Here is a 20036-nt window from a genome sequence, read left to right on the forward strand (position 1 = left end):
AGCTGATCCCCGATAACGATTCATTCTTAGGCAATTTTAACATTGTTAACCCGATATAGCCTTTACTTAAGATTTACGCGAATCTATACCGGATGAATTGCCCGGCACGTGGGCGCCTTGACAATTCGCCGGTCACAACTACCACCAATACGAATTAAAATTAAGCGCGAACCTCTAGATAGCCGGCACGTGAATGCTTGGCTATCTTATTAAATGCGCACCGCTCGTCGCATCACCAGAGGAGAGAGAGAGAGAGTGTAGAGAGAAAGAGAGATTCAGAAAAGAACAAAGAATCTTGACCTTGGTGTTGCTGCCTACTCGGTTGAGAGTTGAAATCGGTGAGGTTGCAATCCCGGAAGAGCTGCTGTAGGTGGCGGGGTCGCTTTCTGAGGAGAGCTGCAACCGCGGCGAGATCGCTGTCCTGGGGAGTAGTAGAAGCTGTGGAGGATGCTGTCCCGGAAGGCTGTGATGGTTGACAAGGCTGCTGCCCTCGAGATGTCCAACGGGAACGACGATAAGCTGGTCGCTCTCGTCTGCCAATCAATGGTGTTGACTTCAAATACGCTCCTAGCTCTCTCTTCCTTTCTCACTGCTCGAAACCGGAATGAACTCACGCACGCATTTTTCTCGCGCTGATCGTCTCGCGGCCGCTCAGCGGCGCTTGCTCTTATCCCTCCCTGACCTCTTAGTTAGGCGGCACGCGACGCGCCGCTTATCGGTCACCCGTCGCGCGCCTGCCTATCCCTGCATAGGTCTAATGCTCGCTCTCCCTCTCTCTCTTTCTCACTCTCTCCGCGCTCCTCAACTTTTTCTTGCGCTCAGCTCCGCTGGCCCGTTCTTGGCGCTGAAACAAAAAGGCCGAGTGTTAGGCGCATACTTTAATGTGCCCAACGTTGGCCACCACGCCTTGCCTAGTGGAGAAGGAGGGAGAAACGCAGACGAGAAGCCGGCGCACGGCCTGCTCTCGTCACATCTTCTTTCATTATTTCATATATATCAACATCTTGAAATTCATATACGAGGCTATCTGTATCAGTATAAAGTAATTTTGCTTTATGAGGTAGTCTTTTTTTTTATGTAACCATAGTGGAAGTCATATACTAATGTTTTTGAGAATTCTAGCACACAAAGTCCAATACGAGGTGTGTTCAAAAAATAACGAGAATTTTCGTTTTATGAAAAAAATATTTATTTATTCATCTACATTAATGTTGTCGCCTTCAAAGTAGTCCCCTTCGAATACAATACACTTATGCCAACGCTTTTTCCAATCCTCGAAACACTTTTGAAACTCGATCTTTGTAATAGCTTTTAGCTCTTTCAGCGATTCGCTTTTAATGTCATCTATGCTTGTAAAACGACGGCCTTTTACTGTTCTCTTTATTTTTGGAAATAGAAAAAAGTCACATGGAGCCATATCTGGCGAATATGGAGGCTGAGGCATCGTTACAGTTTCGTTTTTGGCCAAAAATTCACGAACAAGCAATGAAGTGTGAGCAGGCGCATTATCGTGGTGCAAAAGCCATGAATTGTTTTGCCACAAATCCGGGCGTTTTTTTCGGATTGCTTCACGCAAACGACGTTGAACTTGTAGGTAGTACTGCTTATTGATTGTTTGACCTTGTGGCAAGAATTCATAATGCACTATGCCATTCAAATCGAAGAACACAGTGAGCATAACCTTCACATTCGACCGTACTTGTCGAGCCTTTTTCGGTCTTGGCGATCCAGAATGCCTCCACTGGGACGATTGAGCCTTAGTTTCGACATCATATCCGTAAACCCATGTTTCGTCACCTGTTATAACACGTTTTAGTAATTCTGCATCGTTATTGACTTCATTTAGCGACTCCTGAGCAACTTCCATTCGCCGCTGTTTTTGTTCGAAATTCAACAATTTTGGAACAAATTTTGCTGCCACACGTTTCATACCCAAAACATTCGAAAAAATTTGATGGCATGAGCCAACTGATATGCCAACATCATCAGCGACTTCTCTGATTGTGATTCGGCGATCGTTCATAACCATTTCATTCACTTTTTTCACGTTTTCATCGGTTGTTGATGTGCTTGGGCGTCCGGGTCGTTCGTCATCTTCAACGTTTTCGTGACCATCTTGGAAACGCTTATACCACTCATAAATCCTTGCTTTACTCATAGCAGACTCACTATATGCCTTTGTTAACATTTGACAAACTTTACTACACTTTATTTCATTTTTTACGCAAAATTTAATACAAATTCTTTGATCCATTTTTTTTCACAAACGAAAATCGCCGAGCTCGAAAAACACGTCTAACGTTAGCGGCTGCCACTTAAAAAGTAAGCAATGAATATTGCTGAAAATTTTATCGTACTTCAGGGACATGTGTACCAACTTAATAAAAAAAAATTTAATACAAGCGGACTCTCCAAACCCGCGAAATTTAAAAATTCTCGTTACTTTTTGAACACACCTCGTATATATTGGTTTTTTAATACTAATAGACGTCCACAATAACTGTGTTGCTACTAAATTTTCATCAAAGATTGAACTACTATGAAAGTTGGGTTGGGCGATACGTGCTTCTGCTCCATATCTGCCACTCCATCTACTAATTTATTTAACATCTTTTCGTTTCCTTTCATCTTCTATAGTCTTTCCGTATACTGCATTAATCATGAGTTTATAGAATAACTTTTCAAATTCATTTTTAGCTTGTTTTCTTTTTTCCGTATTCAAATCTACATAAGTTTTAAACCACGGGTTTTGATTAAACTGAAGTGCTCTGTGTATTTGTTTTATTTTGAGTCCGTATTTAATAGTCTGCTTTAGCCCTCTATAATGAATGACATACCGTTCTTTATTATACAGTGTTGTTAAAAGTTTTTTTTGTCTTGATCCGGGTGGTGTGTTATGTTCAGGACAAAGTGGAAGGTCCTTATGTTCGTCGTGTAGTTCTTTTAGATACTCTAGATCAACTTTTAAAATATATCTAACCTTATTATTATCGGAAACATTGAAAAAATGAGGCTCATCGATGTCTAACGGTCCTATCTATTAGCTAGTTTATTATATCACTGAATCACTGCAACCAGTCTAACGCATCTATCTGTTTATTCAAATCAATACATTAAGCGGCGCTACCTCACTGTTTACTCGATTGTATTCATTTCATAATCAAAATAAATAGCGTGACGTCACAAAATAATAGATATAGATATAATGATTTTTGATATTAAGAAAAATATGTTAATTAGAGATAATTTTAATATAACAAAGCATTTATTATATAGATTTTAGTACATAGATTCAGAATATAATAACACAAATTGTATTTAATTATTGAATAATAATGAATTTCAATATGCAAAGTTGATTTATTTATTACGCTAAAAATATGAATTATTAGAAAAATGTAAATAATCCATAGGCAACGTAAATAAATATAGAACATGAGTAAGAATTGGTTTCATTAATAACAGCTGAATAATAAATGTTATTAATAAATTATAACGGCCGGGGCCGTTTTCGCGGAAGATTGTCCGCGCGCGAGGCCGAGCATGGCTAAGCGGGCAAGCGAGCGAGGAGTGAAGAGAGAGAGAGAGAGCGAGACTCGATCAGGCGCGTGCCGTAGCGGTAGAGTGGGGGGAGAAAACGATTTTCGGACTTGGACTTAGACCGGCGAGCTCGAAGGATTGTCACGTGCGCGCGCGAACAAAAGAAAAAGGAAAGCGACCGGCAAAAATAAAAGTGAAAGTGCGCAAGGAAGTGAAGATCATCCCCGAGGATCGCCGGAGCCTGTGGATCGTCATCTCGAGTGGGCGATTACCAGGGACAGAACTTGCCCGCCCGAGCAAGGGCGATAACGCGGGCGACTAGCGAGGGGTAGTCTGTCTGCAGCAGCTACTTCCCGGTGAGTTTCTCTCTGTTTATAAGCGACAACTTAGCGTGCGTTAGTTGCGCGAGCGATCGTCTCTCTCTCTCTAAAATAGTATTGATAGCGAAATCTCGGCATGCGGTATTGTATGAAAAGTTCGTATGAGTAAATAAAGCCCGATTTAACCTGTTTAAGCGTTGACATTGTGTTGGGCGTACCCAGGAAGGAACCTCTGTCCCTTCCCTCGCCCGTGATTTGAACCTACGCACGCTCTCGTGCTTGGCCGCGCTTTCGCGATCCCTTTTCAGGGCAGCGTGTGTCCGCCCGTATTCGGCGGAACGCCAGGAAGCGGCTAGCTGATCGGGGCGGCGGTGAACCCCGCACCGACCAGTGAAAATAAAATCCTTAACGAGCCGCGAGAATAATTTGATTATTTTTTGGGCCGTTACAAAATAAACAATTAATAATTTATTTAAACAATAAGTTGTATATAAAACAAAAGCATTAATTTTATACTTAATAATAATAACTTTATGATTTAGGAATCTTAGATAATTAATCTAATAATTACGTTATAAGATTAGAAAAAACCGTTAAAAATATGAAATATTAGTTATAATTCAAATGTTATTAACTAATTTAAATATTTCTTTTTAGAAGATACTTTCGAAATTAAGTAACTATAAAATTATATAAAAATTTAATAATTTTCTATTGTAAATATTGTAATATCACGTTAATTAACTTTATTAGTTAATAACTTTTGTCGACACTATTTGCGATAATTGTATATTATATAAAATCAACAAATAACAAATTCTGTAAAGTTTATATGTGTTAAAAGCTTACTATTAATGGTTATTTACTTGTAAATTAAGAAAACTCATTTCTCAAAATTCGCGAATGTCTCTCGAATGTTCGATGACATCTCTCCTGCAAAAATAAGCGGGAAAATCTGTGTATAAATAGGCCCACCTTTGCACAGGCTAGCATTCACTTCTAGCCTTGCAAGGTGAGTGCATGAGTCTTAATAAACTTGGTTGATACCTGAGTTCTTTCTTTCATTGTGATTAATTGAGCAAGACTGTTCCTTCCTTATAATTCAAGCTCGACTTATAGAACATCTCGCGCTATAAGAAACTTGGGCCGAATTATATCCTATCCAAGAAAGACTTTAGCTCTGCTTGTGGAACAATTCGCACCATAAGAAACTAGGGCATCGTCTGACTTTCCCTGAAACATTAGACTTATTTATATATATTTGATTTGTTTATTATTAGAGTACATTTGATTTATTTATTTATCGACAAGTAGAGTAAAATTATTAGAAACAAATTCTTACTCATTAGCTAGATACGAGAGTTCGAATTATTATTATTTATAAGTGATACGAACATCACAGATGTTAGAGACCCACTTAAAATTTTTATATGGTAATGATTACGTCATCGCCCATCCATATAAATTGTTAACATCAAAGTACATCAAAGTCTTGCTAGGTTTTTTTTCATTGTATTCTGAGCCCATATATCGATTATTAGCTTTCGAATATCTATCACAGCATTGACTAATACCTCCTCGAATACCTTTGGACCTGAATGAATAACACCATGTCTAGATCGGTTAAAAGTTCTAGCTCAATTTTTGTACACTTTAATATAGCATCCCATGTCAATCCAGGAGTAGTATAATAGTGTACTGGGTCGAGTTGATACGCATCCATACAAGTTTTACGAAAATTTTTCAAAAATATCGGCCAAGAGTAATACGTCAGTTTTTAAGTATAAATCAGAATATTGTCCTAAATCAATTATGTCAAAAGCATTCCACACTTTTTGTGCATGCTCATAGTCAGCTTCAGAGATGTTGCTATCTATGAATTAACTATGAAAATCTTCGATAGGTGGTAATTGAGTCTGTTTTAATCTTTCAAAACTGTTAACATACTCATATGGAAAAACGCCTTTTCTCTTCAATAATTCTATATGTGTTTTTGTATATTTATCTATCTTGAATTCATGCTCTACGATATTTAGTTTGGTTAAGTATGAAGACAGTTTTTCGAGAGATGATGGCATAAAACGAAACGAATCGAAAATTTATAGGACTACCGTCCACGTGTTTTGTGAAAGCTATATATCTTTCCTTGTTTTCAGCTAGAACAGTCACATTTCCCTCAAGATCAGAGCTAGTAGCTATTTCTTTTATTATAAAATGAGAATCATATCCAGTAAGGTTATGGAAGACGACTAGTATAAAATAAGGATTCTTATAATTTAAATTACGGGATGCGTGTGCGGCATCTCTAAATTGGCCCGTCAAATGACAATTATCTCTAACTCTTGTTTCATTACGTTGAAAATATTTTCTACAAATATGACGCACTTTGCTCATCTTGAAATCCATTTGATTACGCCATGAAAGATTCATTTCTATAGCATTCTTATATATTTAACCTATTTCATCTAACAAAATCTGAAATTGTTTGATAATCCATTGTGCGGTTGATTGTTCTTCATTCAATTTTTTTCTATACAGCTTAAAGACTGATTTAGAATCATCATAACTGCAATTTATGTAAAGCCTCACACTAAAGGTTTCATGATCTTGGAAGGATCGTCCATTATTTACTGGTTTCAATAAGCACTATAAATCAGCATATATAATAAATGGAACCATTTCTTTTCGATCATAATGATTAAATTTCAGAAGAGGAAAATTACGTAGATTAACTCTATATTTATTTAATTTTGAACAATCTGTCTCATGAATATTAAATTTTTCTTTATTATTAAAATAGTGGAGACAGCGTTCACATAGATAAATTTGTGCAGTATGTTTCGTTACTTGACTTCTAACAAGAGCAGATAAGTTTTTAATCCATACATAGTGGAATTTTAATTTGAAATTATCATTGTTATTTGATCTATTAGATTTTTCTGTTTCATTCTCATCAATATAATCGCTTTGTCGTAACAAAAGATTGACATGCTTATTTTGTTTTAAAGTTGATATATAATATGGTAAGACTTGGAATTTAAAACCGTATTTTTTAGTATGTATAGATTTATTGAAATACTATTCAATTTTTCAAATTTAGGAATATTCTTTACCTCAACAGGAAAGTTTATATCATTGAATTTCAATTCATTCGCAAAGGGCATATAATTTTGAACTTTTTCACTATGAAATCTAGCTAGATGAAGACAGGCAAGTACAGCCCATTTAAAACATTCATTAACTGTATTTTGAACATTGATAATTGCTTTTTTATCTGCTATTTGTTTTGGTAGTTGAATACGAGGTCTGTCCGGAAAGTATCGGGCCTACGTTTATATCTTCGCGTCATAGTGTTCGAGCGACCTCTACCGGACAGAAACATCAAAAGTGAAGCCTCACGAATCTATTGGTTACTTACTGACACCTGTCGGACGTATAGTTCATACGCAGCGTGTCTTTGTTTACAGTGCTTTTTTCGCGTTCGACGGATTTTGATATTGTCAAAAATGACTGAAAAACAAGATCAACTAATTTGCATCAAATTTTGCTTTCAACTCGGGAAAACGAGTTCGGAAATAATTGAAATGATGCAAAAGGCCTTCGGAAGCAAGTGTATGAGCAAAACACAAATAATAGAGTGGTATAAACGGTTCAAGGATGATCGCACTTCTGTCGATAGTGATTCTCGTTCCGGCCAACCTTTGACGAGAAAAACCGCAGATAATATTGGGCGCGTGCGACTTGCAATCGAACAAGATCGTTGTATGACTGCGCGAGAACTAGAAGAAGACCATGGGATACCAAAAACTATCATTTCAGAAATTTTAACCGAAAATTCAGGAATGAAACGCGTGTGTGCGAAATTCATTTCAAAATTGCTCACAGCAGAGCAGAAGAACATTCGCTTAGAAATTGCTCTGGACAATCTGGAAATGGTAAATAATGATGATAATATGCTTAGAAAAGTTATTAAAGGTGATGAATCATGGGTTTATGGTTATGATCCTGAAACAAAACAACAATCTTCACAGTGGAAGGATTCTGAATCGCCAAGACCAAAAAAAGCAAGTCAAATTCGAAGCAATCTAAAGTCAATGCTGATTGTTTTTTTCGATTGTGAAGGTGTTGTACATCACGAATATGCACCAACAGGTCAGACAATCAATAAAGAGTACTACGTTCAAATTTTAAAACGTTTTCGTGACGCAGTAAGAAGAAAACGGCCGCACTTTTGGGAAAGTGGTGACTGGCTTCTCTATCACGATAATGCGCCAGCGCATTCATCCAATCTTGTGCAGCAGTTTTTGAGCAAACACAATATCGCATTGCTTCGACAACCTCCATTCAGTCCCGACATAGCCCCTTGTGACTTTTGGCTGTTTTCAAAACTAAAAGAACCACTCAAAGGACACCGATTCGATGACAAAGCAACGGTTGAAAACAATGCAACGAGTGTACTTAAGGCTATCCCTAAACGTGAGTTCCAGGACTGTTTTGAAAAGTGGAAACATCGATGGAACCGTGTTATTCAATCAAGTGGGTATTACTTTGAAGGATGCCACACACCAGATGATAAAGAATAACGCTAGCACGAAAATATATAGGTAGGCCCGATACTTTCCGAACAGACCTCCTATATGAGCCAGGTTTGAAAGGATTAAATTTATTTATATTAACAGTAATACCGATGATAGATTTTAATGTCCAACCGGAATATTTTTCTTGCAATTCTTCTAAATTTTTAAGTATAACATCTTCAATATTTTCTGTAAACCATATTTGAGATCTGTCGTTCTATAAATAGAAATATTTTCTGTATTGAAATACTTTACTTAAATGTCCTCTACATTAGCTTTTATTACGGTAAATTGAGCTGACATTTCTATATTTATTTTTAGAGTATTATGAATTGAAAGATATTTTGGTATTTGTAATTGTAAGAGTTTATTTAAAGCTTTTAAGAATGACTTTATATCTGTATGTGCTTGATTGGCTATGAATGCAGTAATGATACGTTTTTCAAATGTTAAATTTTTTCACGCCAAATAACTCCGTCCCCTTCAATTTAGTTTAGAATGACTCGTAATGAGTTAACATTTCCTCCGACTTTTATGTAATTATTTAAATTGATTTCGATTGAATTCAAATGAGAAGCGCAAGTTTGACATCTCTGTCGTATTGCTCTACTTAAGTTAGGCTGTAACATATATTCTCCAAGAGAATTCAAAGCGGTAATTATTATATTTTTCCATCTAATAAAATCATCCTTGTTAGCGTCTGAGTTGTAATAGGCTTTTCATAAATCGCATACTGTATTTTCAAAATAAGAAATAGAAGCCACTGTATTGAAAATGGGCGTAGGATAACTAGTAATACTACTACTACTACTAGTACTACTACTACTACTGCTTGTCATTGCTAAGAAAGCTAGTGAAGCGGGCTATCTCGAAAGACTGCGCTCTTTTCCAATCGAGCACGGCTTTTAAGTACTATGGTGGCGCTGTAAGCAGCGGTTTCGGCGCTGTAGGTTGAAGAAGGGGTAGTTAGACGAAAGGTGGGTGGGGGGGGGGGTGGCTGCGCCTAGCAAGCTAGAAACGCTACCCCCTCTCCGAGGGTCCACACTCAGCCAGCATAAGCTTACTAAGTGCCCTACTATCGAAGGAGAGCGAGAGAGAGGGAGAGACCATCATATAGTTTACTAAACACCCTACCGACTTCTACAGCAACCTACTTTAACAACCTCTGTAGGTGTGTGGGTGAGTGGGTGGCGGTGGGTGGGGGGCACTCTGTCAAAGGGTCCACTGGCTTGTGTCTCAGGACATAAACATATACCTTATGCATTGGCGACGCATCTTCAATGCATAAGCTACATCGATTACCTTTTAGATACTCAGCATGGGGTCTCTCTCTGTCGAAGGAACCCACTGGCACGCGGAAGGTGTCAAAGGTACATCAAATTTCTTTTAGACACTCAGCATGGGGTCTCACCTTATCGCGGTTAAAAGGTGTCGTGGTAGTGTGATACCGTGACACATTCATCGGGCGGCCTCTTTGTGTCCCAGAACATACACATATCCCTTATACATTGGCGGCATCTTTTGTCGGCTCCTTTGTGTTCCAGAACATACATTGCTTATCTACTAATATAATTTTTGACTTATATCAACGAAATTGAATTTTGTTAATAGACTTTATGAATACAATAAATAAATTAATAAACTAAAAGAAGAAAAATAAAATAAAAACAGTACATTACGAGCCATCTCTTGCGAAAGCGGACCAAACATAAAAGTTGCCCCCTCAATTGTCTGGACAATTCACGCTCTCCGGCTAGTTAGGAGGACTATTTTCAGCGAAAGAAACCCTCAACTAATTCAACACTAAAGAAAGAAGCCTTAGGGGGTCTGAAGAAGAGATTTTCCACCTCCAACAGCCCTCCGAAGGCATTAGCCACCTAAAGAAGATTTGAAGGAGCAGTCCCACGCTACCGTTTACTCCAGAAAAAAAGCCAAAAGCCATCAATAAATCTTGAGCACGCCAAGCCCTATCATATTTTAAAAGTGTTTTTACGCTGTTACAACTGACATTATGAAAATTTTTCTGCGAATTCGCGTTGCTGGCAAAGATCAAGATGTACAACGCATTTTGTGGTCGCCCGAACTAGGAAAGACTTCCATTGATTATTGTTTAAGAATCACGTACAGCACGGCTTGTTTGAGTCGAATACGCGTGTCGATGATACATTTGCGGGTGCAGATGATCTGTCGAAGGCGGTATGTAGACGCAATCAGCTTACTGCATCTTACATTCGGCTGGCATCGAGTTGGACAAATGGGCTGCGAATCATTTGCATTTATTACCCTCGCAAGCCCATTCGAGCGAGAACGGCGCTATTAACTAAGTCGACGTTGACAATGTCCTAAAATCGCTCGGCAGCATTGCAAACGATAAAACGACACCTTTAGGTTTACGCATCAGTCATTAATAAGCTCGAGAAAAAACTAATGAAAAAATGGACCTACTCGGACATTACGCGATTATTCGACCCATTCAGTTGGCTTACCCCAGTAACGACAACTACAAAAATGACACAGGCCCACACAAAAAAAAGATGTCTGTACTTTTGACGAGACAAACGTTTTCTTACGTATTTTACGACATTGAATACGAATCTGTAATAAAAAATAGCCTTTCGCTGCATATTTTCAGGTTTTTGACGGAAATTCTCATTTTTTGAGGTTTTTTGAAGGTTTTTCGAAATGACAAATTAAAAAGAGTGAAAATATAATAATTGTTTTAACCACAGAATTGAATCGTAAGTTAAGTCAGCTGACGTTAAGGCGAATAAACGTATTAACATACGTGTTAACGGAGCGGCGGTTTGCTCTGCATCGTGGGAGTTTACTCTTAAATAAATTTCTCATTTTGCAGATTTATCTCCCCCGTTACAATATATATATATATATATATATACTTCATCTATCATCCCTTCCTCATCGATCTTAATAAAGGCTTATACATATGACAGATATTGTAAATCATCTTTTCTATTTAAATTGTTTTTATGTAAGCCGATATGCAACATTTCGGATATTCTACGTTTCTTGTAATTCTTTTCATAATCCAATATCTTAGCTTTGTCCGAGTCAAATTCTTGTGAGAGAGTTCTTCTATGTGTAGCTACTACTGTATCTGAGTCAATATTTTTTTTGTGTTCATTTAATCTAATTTTTAAGGATCGCTTACTTTTACCTATGTAGACCGCTGAAAATTGTTTGCAGTTAAAACTGTTAACAATACCAGTATTGTCTAATAAATCAGATTTGTTTTATCTTAAACATATGAACTCTTGTAATGGTTTTTGTAATAAAGATATTAGAGTAATGTCATGTTTTTTTAACATAAAAGAACATTTTTTAAAGATATTGCAATTATTTGGAATAGCGACTGTAGATAGTTTTTGATTTATTAATTTTTTAGAATCATTCTTCCCTTTTTTATATTTGTTATTCGTTTGTGTATGTGTTTTTTGATAAATTCAGATGGATAATTATTATTTTCCACGATATTAGTAACTATTTTTAAATTGCGTGAACGAAATTTTTTGTCAGCAATTAAAATTCATGGCTGGAAATTCACTTAATTAAAATTAAGTGAATTTTCATCTCTTACTATTTCCCTTCTTTCCAATATTATAAAATTTATCATTTATGTCTTGGATATATTTTTAACTATTTCTCAACCCCTCATACTGAGTTGAAACTACTCAAAAACAGAAAAAATCGAAATTCATGCCAAATTTGATTCGAAATTAATTGAAATTAGATTCGGCCACTTCAAAACAATTAGTAAGAATTATAAATGGTATATTAGGATGTTTTTTAGGTTGCTGATTATAAATTTAACGTTAGATTTTTTAAAAGACCACTCCCAGGAGACGTAAACTAGTAACATATGGAATAAATTTAATGATTTTCTTGAAAATCTTTATTTTAAATCCATTTCAACGGTTTTTCACGATGTGATGTATGAAAACAAGATTAAGTTAAGAAGTATTTGTCCATAATATTAAATTGATTTCCGTTACGCATACGTTTTTCATCGAATGATCGATGTAAAGGATTTCTGCGACGTTTTTGTCCCCTTACCGAAGTTGCTACTCTTTTTATCATCTAACGGTAATCTGCCAACATATTTATACTCCACCCTCCTTGAAAGCTACGTTCAAATTCTTTTAAGACTTGGTGAAACCTTTCACCTTGCTCTTTACTAAAGACACCGTTATTTTCAGGAAATTGATCAATACGAGAATCAAGCAAATGAAGTTTTGAGTTCATTAAGCAGCCTAGAAAAAATTTTGGTGACAGCTATTTAAAGCTTGACCATGTTGCTTTCTCGGATTTATGCATGGTTGTATCAAAGTTTTCATCTCTAAATAAAGTACGGATTTCTGGACTGTCAAAGATGCTTTCTTTTAATTTAGCATCCGATTTCTTATAAAACACTTTTTCTAAATATTTAAAACATTGGTCATTTTTGTGATGTGCCAGATATGTACACACCTGAGGATTGCCGACAATTCATTGATGCATTACAGCGCAGCCTTAAAATATTACTTCTTCACAATACAAACAAGTATGTTCCTATATCGTTAGCATATTGAACTACGTTCAAAGAAGAGTATTCAAATCTTGAATTGGTTTTGACAAAAATAAATTACAAAGAATATAATTGTGATTTTAATTTTAATGAATGTGGTGATTTGAAAATTTTATCAATGATATTAGGACAACAATCTCGATTCACAAAATATTCATATTATTTGTGTATATTCGATAGTAGAGGTAGAACAAATCATTACGAAAAACAGAATTGACACCAAGATAGTTATTTGAACCTGAAAAACAGAATATTTTTAAAGAACTTCTCGTGAATCCGTCCAAAATTTAAATACCTCCTCTGCTCATGAAGCTTGGATTGATGAAACAATTAGTCAAGGCATTGGGCAAAAATAGTCAATGTTTTAAATACCTAGAAGAAGTGTTTCATAAGAAATTAGATGCTAAATCAAAAGAAGGCATCTTTGACGGTCCTGAAATCCGTACTTTATTTAGAGATGAAAATTTTGACACAACTATGAATGAATACGAGAGTGGCATGGTAAAGCTTTAAAGAGGTGTCAACAAAAATTTTTGATAATACAAAATACGTAGATTACATAAATATTGTCAACAGAATGGTACGTCATTACTAGAAATTAGGCTGCCAAATAAACTTAAAACTTCATTTTCTTGATTCTCGTATTAATCAAATTCCTGAAAATAACGATGTCTTTAGTGAAGAGCAAGGTGGAAGGTTTCACCAAGTCTTAAAAGAATTTGAACGTAGCTTTCAAGGAAGGTGGAGTATAAATATGTTGGCAACTTACCGCTAGATAATAAAAAGAGGAACAACTTCGGCAAGGGGACAAAAACGTCGCAGAAATCCTTTACATCGATCATTCGATGAAAAACGTATGCGTAACGGAAATCAATTTAATATTATGGACAAATACTTCTTAACTTAATCTTGTTTTCACACATCACATCGTGAAAAACCGTTGAAATGGATTTAAAATAAAGATTTTCAAGAAAATCATTAAATTTATTCCATATGTTACTAGTTTACGTCTCCTGGGAGTGGTCTTATAACAAATCTGACATCAAATTTATAATCAGCAACCTAAAAAACATCCTAATATACCATTTATAATTATTACTAATTGTTTTGAAGTGGCTGAATTAAATTTCAATTGATTTCGAATCAAATTTGGCATGAATTTCGACTTTTTCTGTTTTTTAGTAGTTTTAACTCAGTTTGAGGGGTTTGAAAATAGTTAAAAATATATTCAAGATATAGTTTTCGATGTATTTTTTCCCTTAGAATACAATTCCATGGTCAAAATAAGTTTATTTTCACTCTTTTTAATTTTTAATTTCTATAAACCAACAAAAAAACCTAAAAAAATGTGGTTTTTCGTCAGAAAACTTAAAATATGCAGGGAAAGGCTATTTCTTATTACAGGTTCGAATTCAGAGTGAAAAAATACGTAAGAAAACGTTTGTCTGGTCAAAAATAAAGACATCTTTTTTTGTGGGCCTGTGTTATCATACAGGATTGATGGATTCAGAAGTGCGACTGGAACGAGCCTTTGTCCATCGATGTCCGCAATCGCTGGCAGAGCTACTAGAAATCGTCCTTAACACTGCATCTTCCCTCGATTATCCTTTGGCTTGGGTTATTTGATCAAAAACCATTCAAGATTCACTGCTGTTCCTACACTTTCTCACGCGCGTACACTGCGGCTTTCTATCTCCATATCGATGATGGTAACGGCAAATACCATGTGTCGTTGCTCACTGCAAAAGCCAAAGTCGCGTCTGTTAAATCTGTGAGCATTCTAAACCTCTAGCTATGCAGCGCAACTCTTATAGTTAATCTTGTGGTACACTTGCAGAAACTTTAATTTGTGCTAAATGTGCCAATACGCTTATGGTTCGGTAGCTAAATAGTGCTTATTTGGTTCAAGGAACACTCGTGTCATTGGAAACGTTTGTTGGCAATTGTATCTCCTTGAATCAAACCGAATTACCTTCAGCGTTGTAGTCGCATGTGCCTACGAATCAGAACCCGGCTGATCTTACCATATGAGGCGCAACGCTTGACGAGTTACGCGTGGATGACTTGTGGTAAACTGATCCTACGTGGCTGTTATTTCCATCTAATAAATGGTCCCAGCCGCCAAAATTGTTGCGCTTACTGCATACTCGACCAAGCACTGACGAACTAGCGCTTTTAGTGAGATACTCGAGTCTCACGTGACTCATGCGTATAAGCGCTTCGTACTTACGACTATTTTTGCCAAGGGTTCGAAACCGAGCCGCGCAAGGCTTTTATTTTAAATATCTTACTCGTGTATATATCGATAATGCGCGAACCGCGCTTCTGGAATTATCACAATTACACGCATTTCCAACAGAAATCCAGCTAGTACGATTGCGAAAATCGCTACCTAAGCGCAATCATTTATGCAAATTATAACCATTGTTGATACCGATAATATTCTGCACATTAGAAGTAGCTTGAGTAATGCTAACCTGCAGTACCATATGCAATACCGGCCTACTTTGCCTTGTGTATCGGTTCTAAGTTGACTCTTCGTGTCATATGCGCACGAACGAGCGTACCATGGTTGGCTGACCTTAACGATATTTATCTTGTTGTATTTTGCATAGATTATAAATGTGCGAGTGTTAATAAAATTAGCGATATACAAGTATGTGACTTGTCAGCGACATTCGGGCAGGCGGGTGGAATGTTCGCAGCATTTGCGCTCCATATGCGTAGCATAAGAGAGAAAGCAATTAAGCGCATCGAAAATGCAATTCGTTCGCTGAATTCCAAACACGTGGGTTTAAGCTGTTGGTTTTTCCAGATTTGTCACTTACGGGAAAAATCCAAAATGTCAACAAGTGTGACAGGGCGAACGGCTCACGTCACGTGATAAAAAAGGGTCACGTAGCTCGCGACCCTATTTTTATCCAAAATTCGGCGTTGCAACCCAACCCTTACCTTTTTCCGGTTGACCAGACGACAAGGCTCAATGCAGCAAGGGTGTTTCCTCTTTTTCTCTCCCTTAGAAAAACGGAAGATAAAGCTCAGTACCATTTGAGAATTCGTTGCGCTAGCATCTTCTCTCTTGTTCTTGGTTTTCGTTTCTTTTGTTTTGAACTTCTGTGTACCAGCAGAGCCTAATTCGTAGTGTTAATGGTCGTGTCCATGTTCTTCGATACTGTGTTGTCTTGCGCTGTGCCCCTTGAGTTACGTGTATACTGTATGTGAGTGTGAGTGCTTTGCGCCTCCTACATTTCTATGGAACGTTCGTTGCGTGCATGCACCTATGTGTGCATGCACGCAACGACAACGATTCGGTGAACTAGCGACCACAATAAGGGCCACCGGCACCCGTTTGGTCTAGTTGAGGATATGTGCAGTATCCTCTGAGGCATCTACGTCCCAGTGCAGCCAAAACTGCGGCAACCTCATACACCTCGACCGTTAAGGGTAGCATAGTGCGGGCCGTGTCCATGACCAAGTCGTTGGCACTGTGCTGCTCTGACGCTATGACGCTAGAGGGGTCTCTTTCCTTCGCGCACCAGGTGTACAAACCGTCGTCGATAAAGTAGATAAGCGAGTAGTTCTTGAAATTGAATGGCCATTCAATAACCAATGTGTCTTACAGGCTTATTAAGTCATTGTCTTTTTAAAATTAATAGCAGCAATTAACATAAATATTCACGTTGTTAATTCTATAGAATTCAGTAGTGTATTGTTTGCATTTGTTGCTGGTATTTTGATGGCTTTTTTCCAGTCATGACTGGGATTTTTATGCCGGATAAATATGAGTTCCTTTTTTTAATTTTATTCTTTGCTCATCAAAATATCAGTTAAATTGAATTCTTGATTATTTATTCATAGAATTTCACATCTATCTCCAGTTATAAATTTCTAATTTAATAATTGGATTATTCATTCAAATATCCCATGTAGTCCAGCAACTTTTGTTTGAAACATTTTTAGTTAATCCCAACCACTTTCGAGAAATCTGTTTGTCAAGTCGAAATGGGACACTCTGTATATACGAATGTATGTACGTATGTATGTATATATACTTGTACACTTATGTACACACTAATCACCATCAAATAACAATTATGAGGGCTTTAGATATACTTATACAAATTCGTTGTAAATAAATCCTCTAAGCGGACGTTAAGGTTTTTTATATAGGAATGGAATATATATAAGGGATATATATAAATGATCACAAGCTCTGCTAGTCCACGCTATATATACAAACCGCGCACGCACGCGCGCGCCCGCGTGCGTGTGTAACTTATATCGTATTTAAGGATTGTTTTTCGAGGCTACTCTACATGCATACTATTAATATGCTCGAAAGTATACTCTTTTTCAATATGCCAGAAGTTTAATTTTATGCGTTTAGGCATTCTTTTTAGGTATAGAACCAATTCGAGCTGAATACAATAGCACTGTTGATAACAATACGATTAACCATACTATGGAAGAAACTGAAGTAATTGGAATTGATCAGGATACGTTACAACAAATGCAAAGTCTTGAGGTAGGTGATGAAAAATATTTATTTATCATAAAATTTTTGAATCATTTTTATATGGTTTTAATTATTTAATAAATGTAACTTTTACAATGAATTGAATTTCTTAGTTACGTTACTATAAATTATTTCAAACTAGATTTTTTAAACTAGAAACAGAAGAGAACAACATCACTTTTCGCATAAAATTCTCATTAAGTATAGTTTTAATATAATAAAAGAAAATAATTGTTTTACAAAACTTGTTTAACCAGAAAAGTTATGAAAGTATATGATTTTAGTAATATAAATATTATTGCAAAAAAACTTATGAAACTTGCTGAATTTTCCTGAAAATAAAACATGAAGCTTTATAGTTGAATATGATCAAAAAATTAGAAGGAATACAAACCTACTAAAAAACTACTACTGTGTCCAATCGATTTTAATTTGTCTGATTTTCCTTGATAGTTAGCCTATAATATCTAAAAAAGGGGGAACAAATTTGAAAGACTGATCTTTTATGATTTTATTCACATGTTTCAAATAATGAAATTTTATCTAAAAAAATGACAAGGATAACAAAGAGTTCATAAGGAATGAATGAGGGGTTAAGAAAAGAGAAGTTAAATTTACTTTTCCCATAGATAAAACATTTATATATATCAACAGTTCTATATAAAATCATCTAATTACATTTTTGTGCAATTATGTTATTGATATATAGATTTTACTTAAGTAATGAAATATGTGTACAAATTTTCAGATTTCGCACATCTAAATGGAATTCTTTAGCATTTCGAAAATTAGAATTCTTTTGATTTTTCGAATAAATTAATTGTTTAAATGTTTACTAATTGAAGATTACTAATATGAGTGACTTTCTATTTCGATTAACCTTGTATGATGTTTCACTATCAAGCGAAAGGTTATATTTTCTAGTGGCAAGTAATCCAAACGGCTCTCCGGCCGTTCTTATGCAAATAGCTCATTTATTCTCAGTAATCTGACTCTTATTAGTTTTTAGTTAACGTAGCTGTGTACATAATGACATATTTGTAATAATAAATGAAAATGTTGGTAGCATTATGCCACATGCTAATATGCACCAAATTTACACAGACATATAACCTATGTGTGTGTGTGTGTGTGTGTGTGTGTGTGTGTGTGTGTGTGTGTGTGTGTGTGTGTGTGTGTGTGTGTGTGTGTGTGTGTGTGTGTGTGTGTGTGTGTGTGTGTGTGTGTGTGTGTGTGTGTGTGTAAGTGGCCTGAGGTTTCCTTTTTTTGTTAAAATAATGTCAATTGAGGTTATTTTAACCGTGTTTTAGATTATATTTGAAATGTCGGTTTTTTCATTGAGCTTTTCCCCGTAATCGTACAAATGAAAAATGATTCCTCCGATTGCGAACTGCTCGCGACTTATGCATTGGTTAAGCAACGCTATCTGAAGGATCGAACCTTCGTATTGAGTATAGACTACAAACCGCTAATGTATGCCAGCGAGCAATCTATTCACAAAGCAGCAGAAGATCTCAGATTTTCTGATACAAATTAACGTGAACTTTTAGCATGTTAAGGAAAAGAAAAACGTATACGCGGATCAAGCGCCTGCGTGATCAATAAGTCCTCTGGACTTTTGACACGTTACATTGTAGCAGCTCAACTAAACGATAAGAAGTTTTAGTATCAGCTCAAGATATCCCTCCTCGCACTTCAACATTTCAAGATTGATGATACTAGCATCGCCTGCAACGCTCACTACGGCGTGATCAGGCTGTATTTGTCGTGTTTGCTACGTCGGAGAGATTTCAACGTGTAACGATTGCCAGTTCATTCAAGTCCACACGCGACAACTCGTTTTCTAGCAGCCAAGCTTAACTTGCCCTACGTGAAGTTTACTCTCTGAACTTGTTCCTATGCCTTTTATTACCGTATCAAACTTGACAGACATAAGCACGTGGCGTGCTTAAATCTTTTACTATCCTAGACAATGCATTTGAGTACGTAACACATAGGTCTTTACATGCTAACACAAGTTGGCAACTTGCACTACTACTCGACAATCATCAATCGCTTTACCAGGTAGCAAGTAGCCGTTTCGCTTTCCAATATTTCAGCCGAGACCGTCATGGTCACCTTTATCAGAGAGAGGATTGCTTTATTTGGATGTCCGATCACCATTACATCAAACCAAGATACTCAGTTTGAGACTGCGCCTTTCAACGCTCTGGTGCAGATTACAAGTGTGTAGATGACCCACACCACGCCGTACCAATTGCAGAGTAACGAACTCGTGAAATGCTCCTACTGCAACATTAAGGGAGTATTATCGTAAAATGTATTAACAGTCAAAAAAAGATGAAACTTGAAGCACAGGCAGATAAACATGTCAATAAGTAAGTAAAAATTTTAAGAATCGAGGATGCGATTGAATTGAGATATTTTGAAAAACATTTGATTTGTTAACATGCGCTCTTATGGAAAAAGCATTTTTTACAATGCTTAATCACTCACCACAT

General features: G+C 36.4%; 1 protein-coding gene across 3 annotated transcripts in view; it reads left to right on the plus strand.

The window, feature by feature from the left end:
• The window catches only part of LOC131675495 (kinesin-related protein 4), a 596376-nt gene that overhangs the window by 197666 nt on the left and 378674 nt on the right, over window positions 1-20036 (plus strand). For 2 of the 3 annotated variants that reach the window (XM_058954494.1, XM_058954493.1), the window contains one exon: window positions 17407-17544. The exons of the other annotated variant lie outside the window; for it this stretch is intronic. In XM_058954494.1, the coding sequence (XP_058810477.1) occupies window positions 17407-17544 (138 nt within the window). The remainder of the gene's footprint in view (window positions 1-17406; window positions 17545-20036) is intronic. 3 annotated transcript variants of the gene reach the window in all.

This window comes from Phymastichus coffea, unplaced genomic scaffold (genome assembly GCF_024137745.1).
Source record: "Phymastichus coffea isolate CEN01 unplaced genomic scaffold, Cenicafe_Pcof_1.1 PCOF00024, whole genome shotgun sequence".
Taxonomy (NCBI): domain Eukaryota; kingdom Metazoa; phylum Arthropoda; class Insecta; order Hymenoptera; family Eulophidae; genus Phymastichus; species Phymastichus coffea.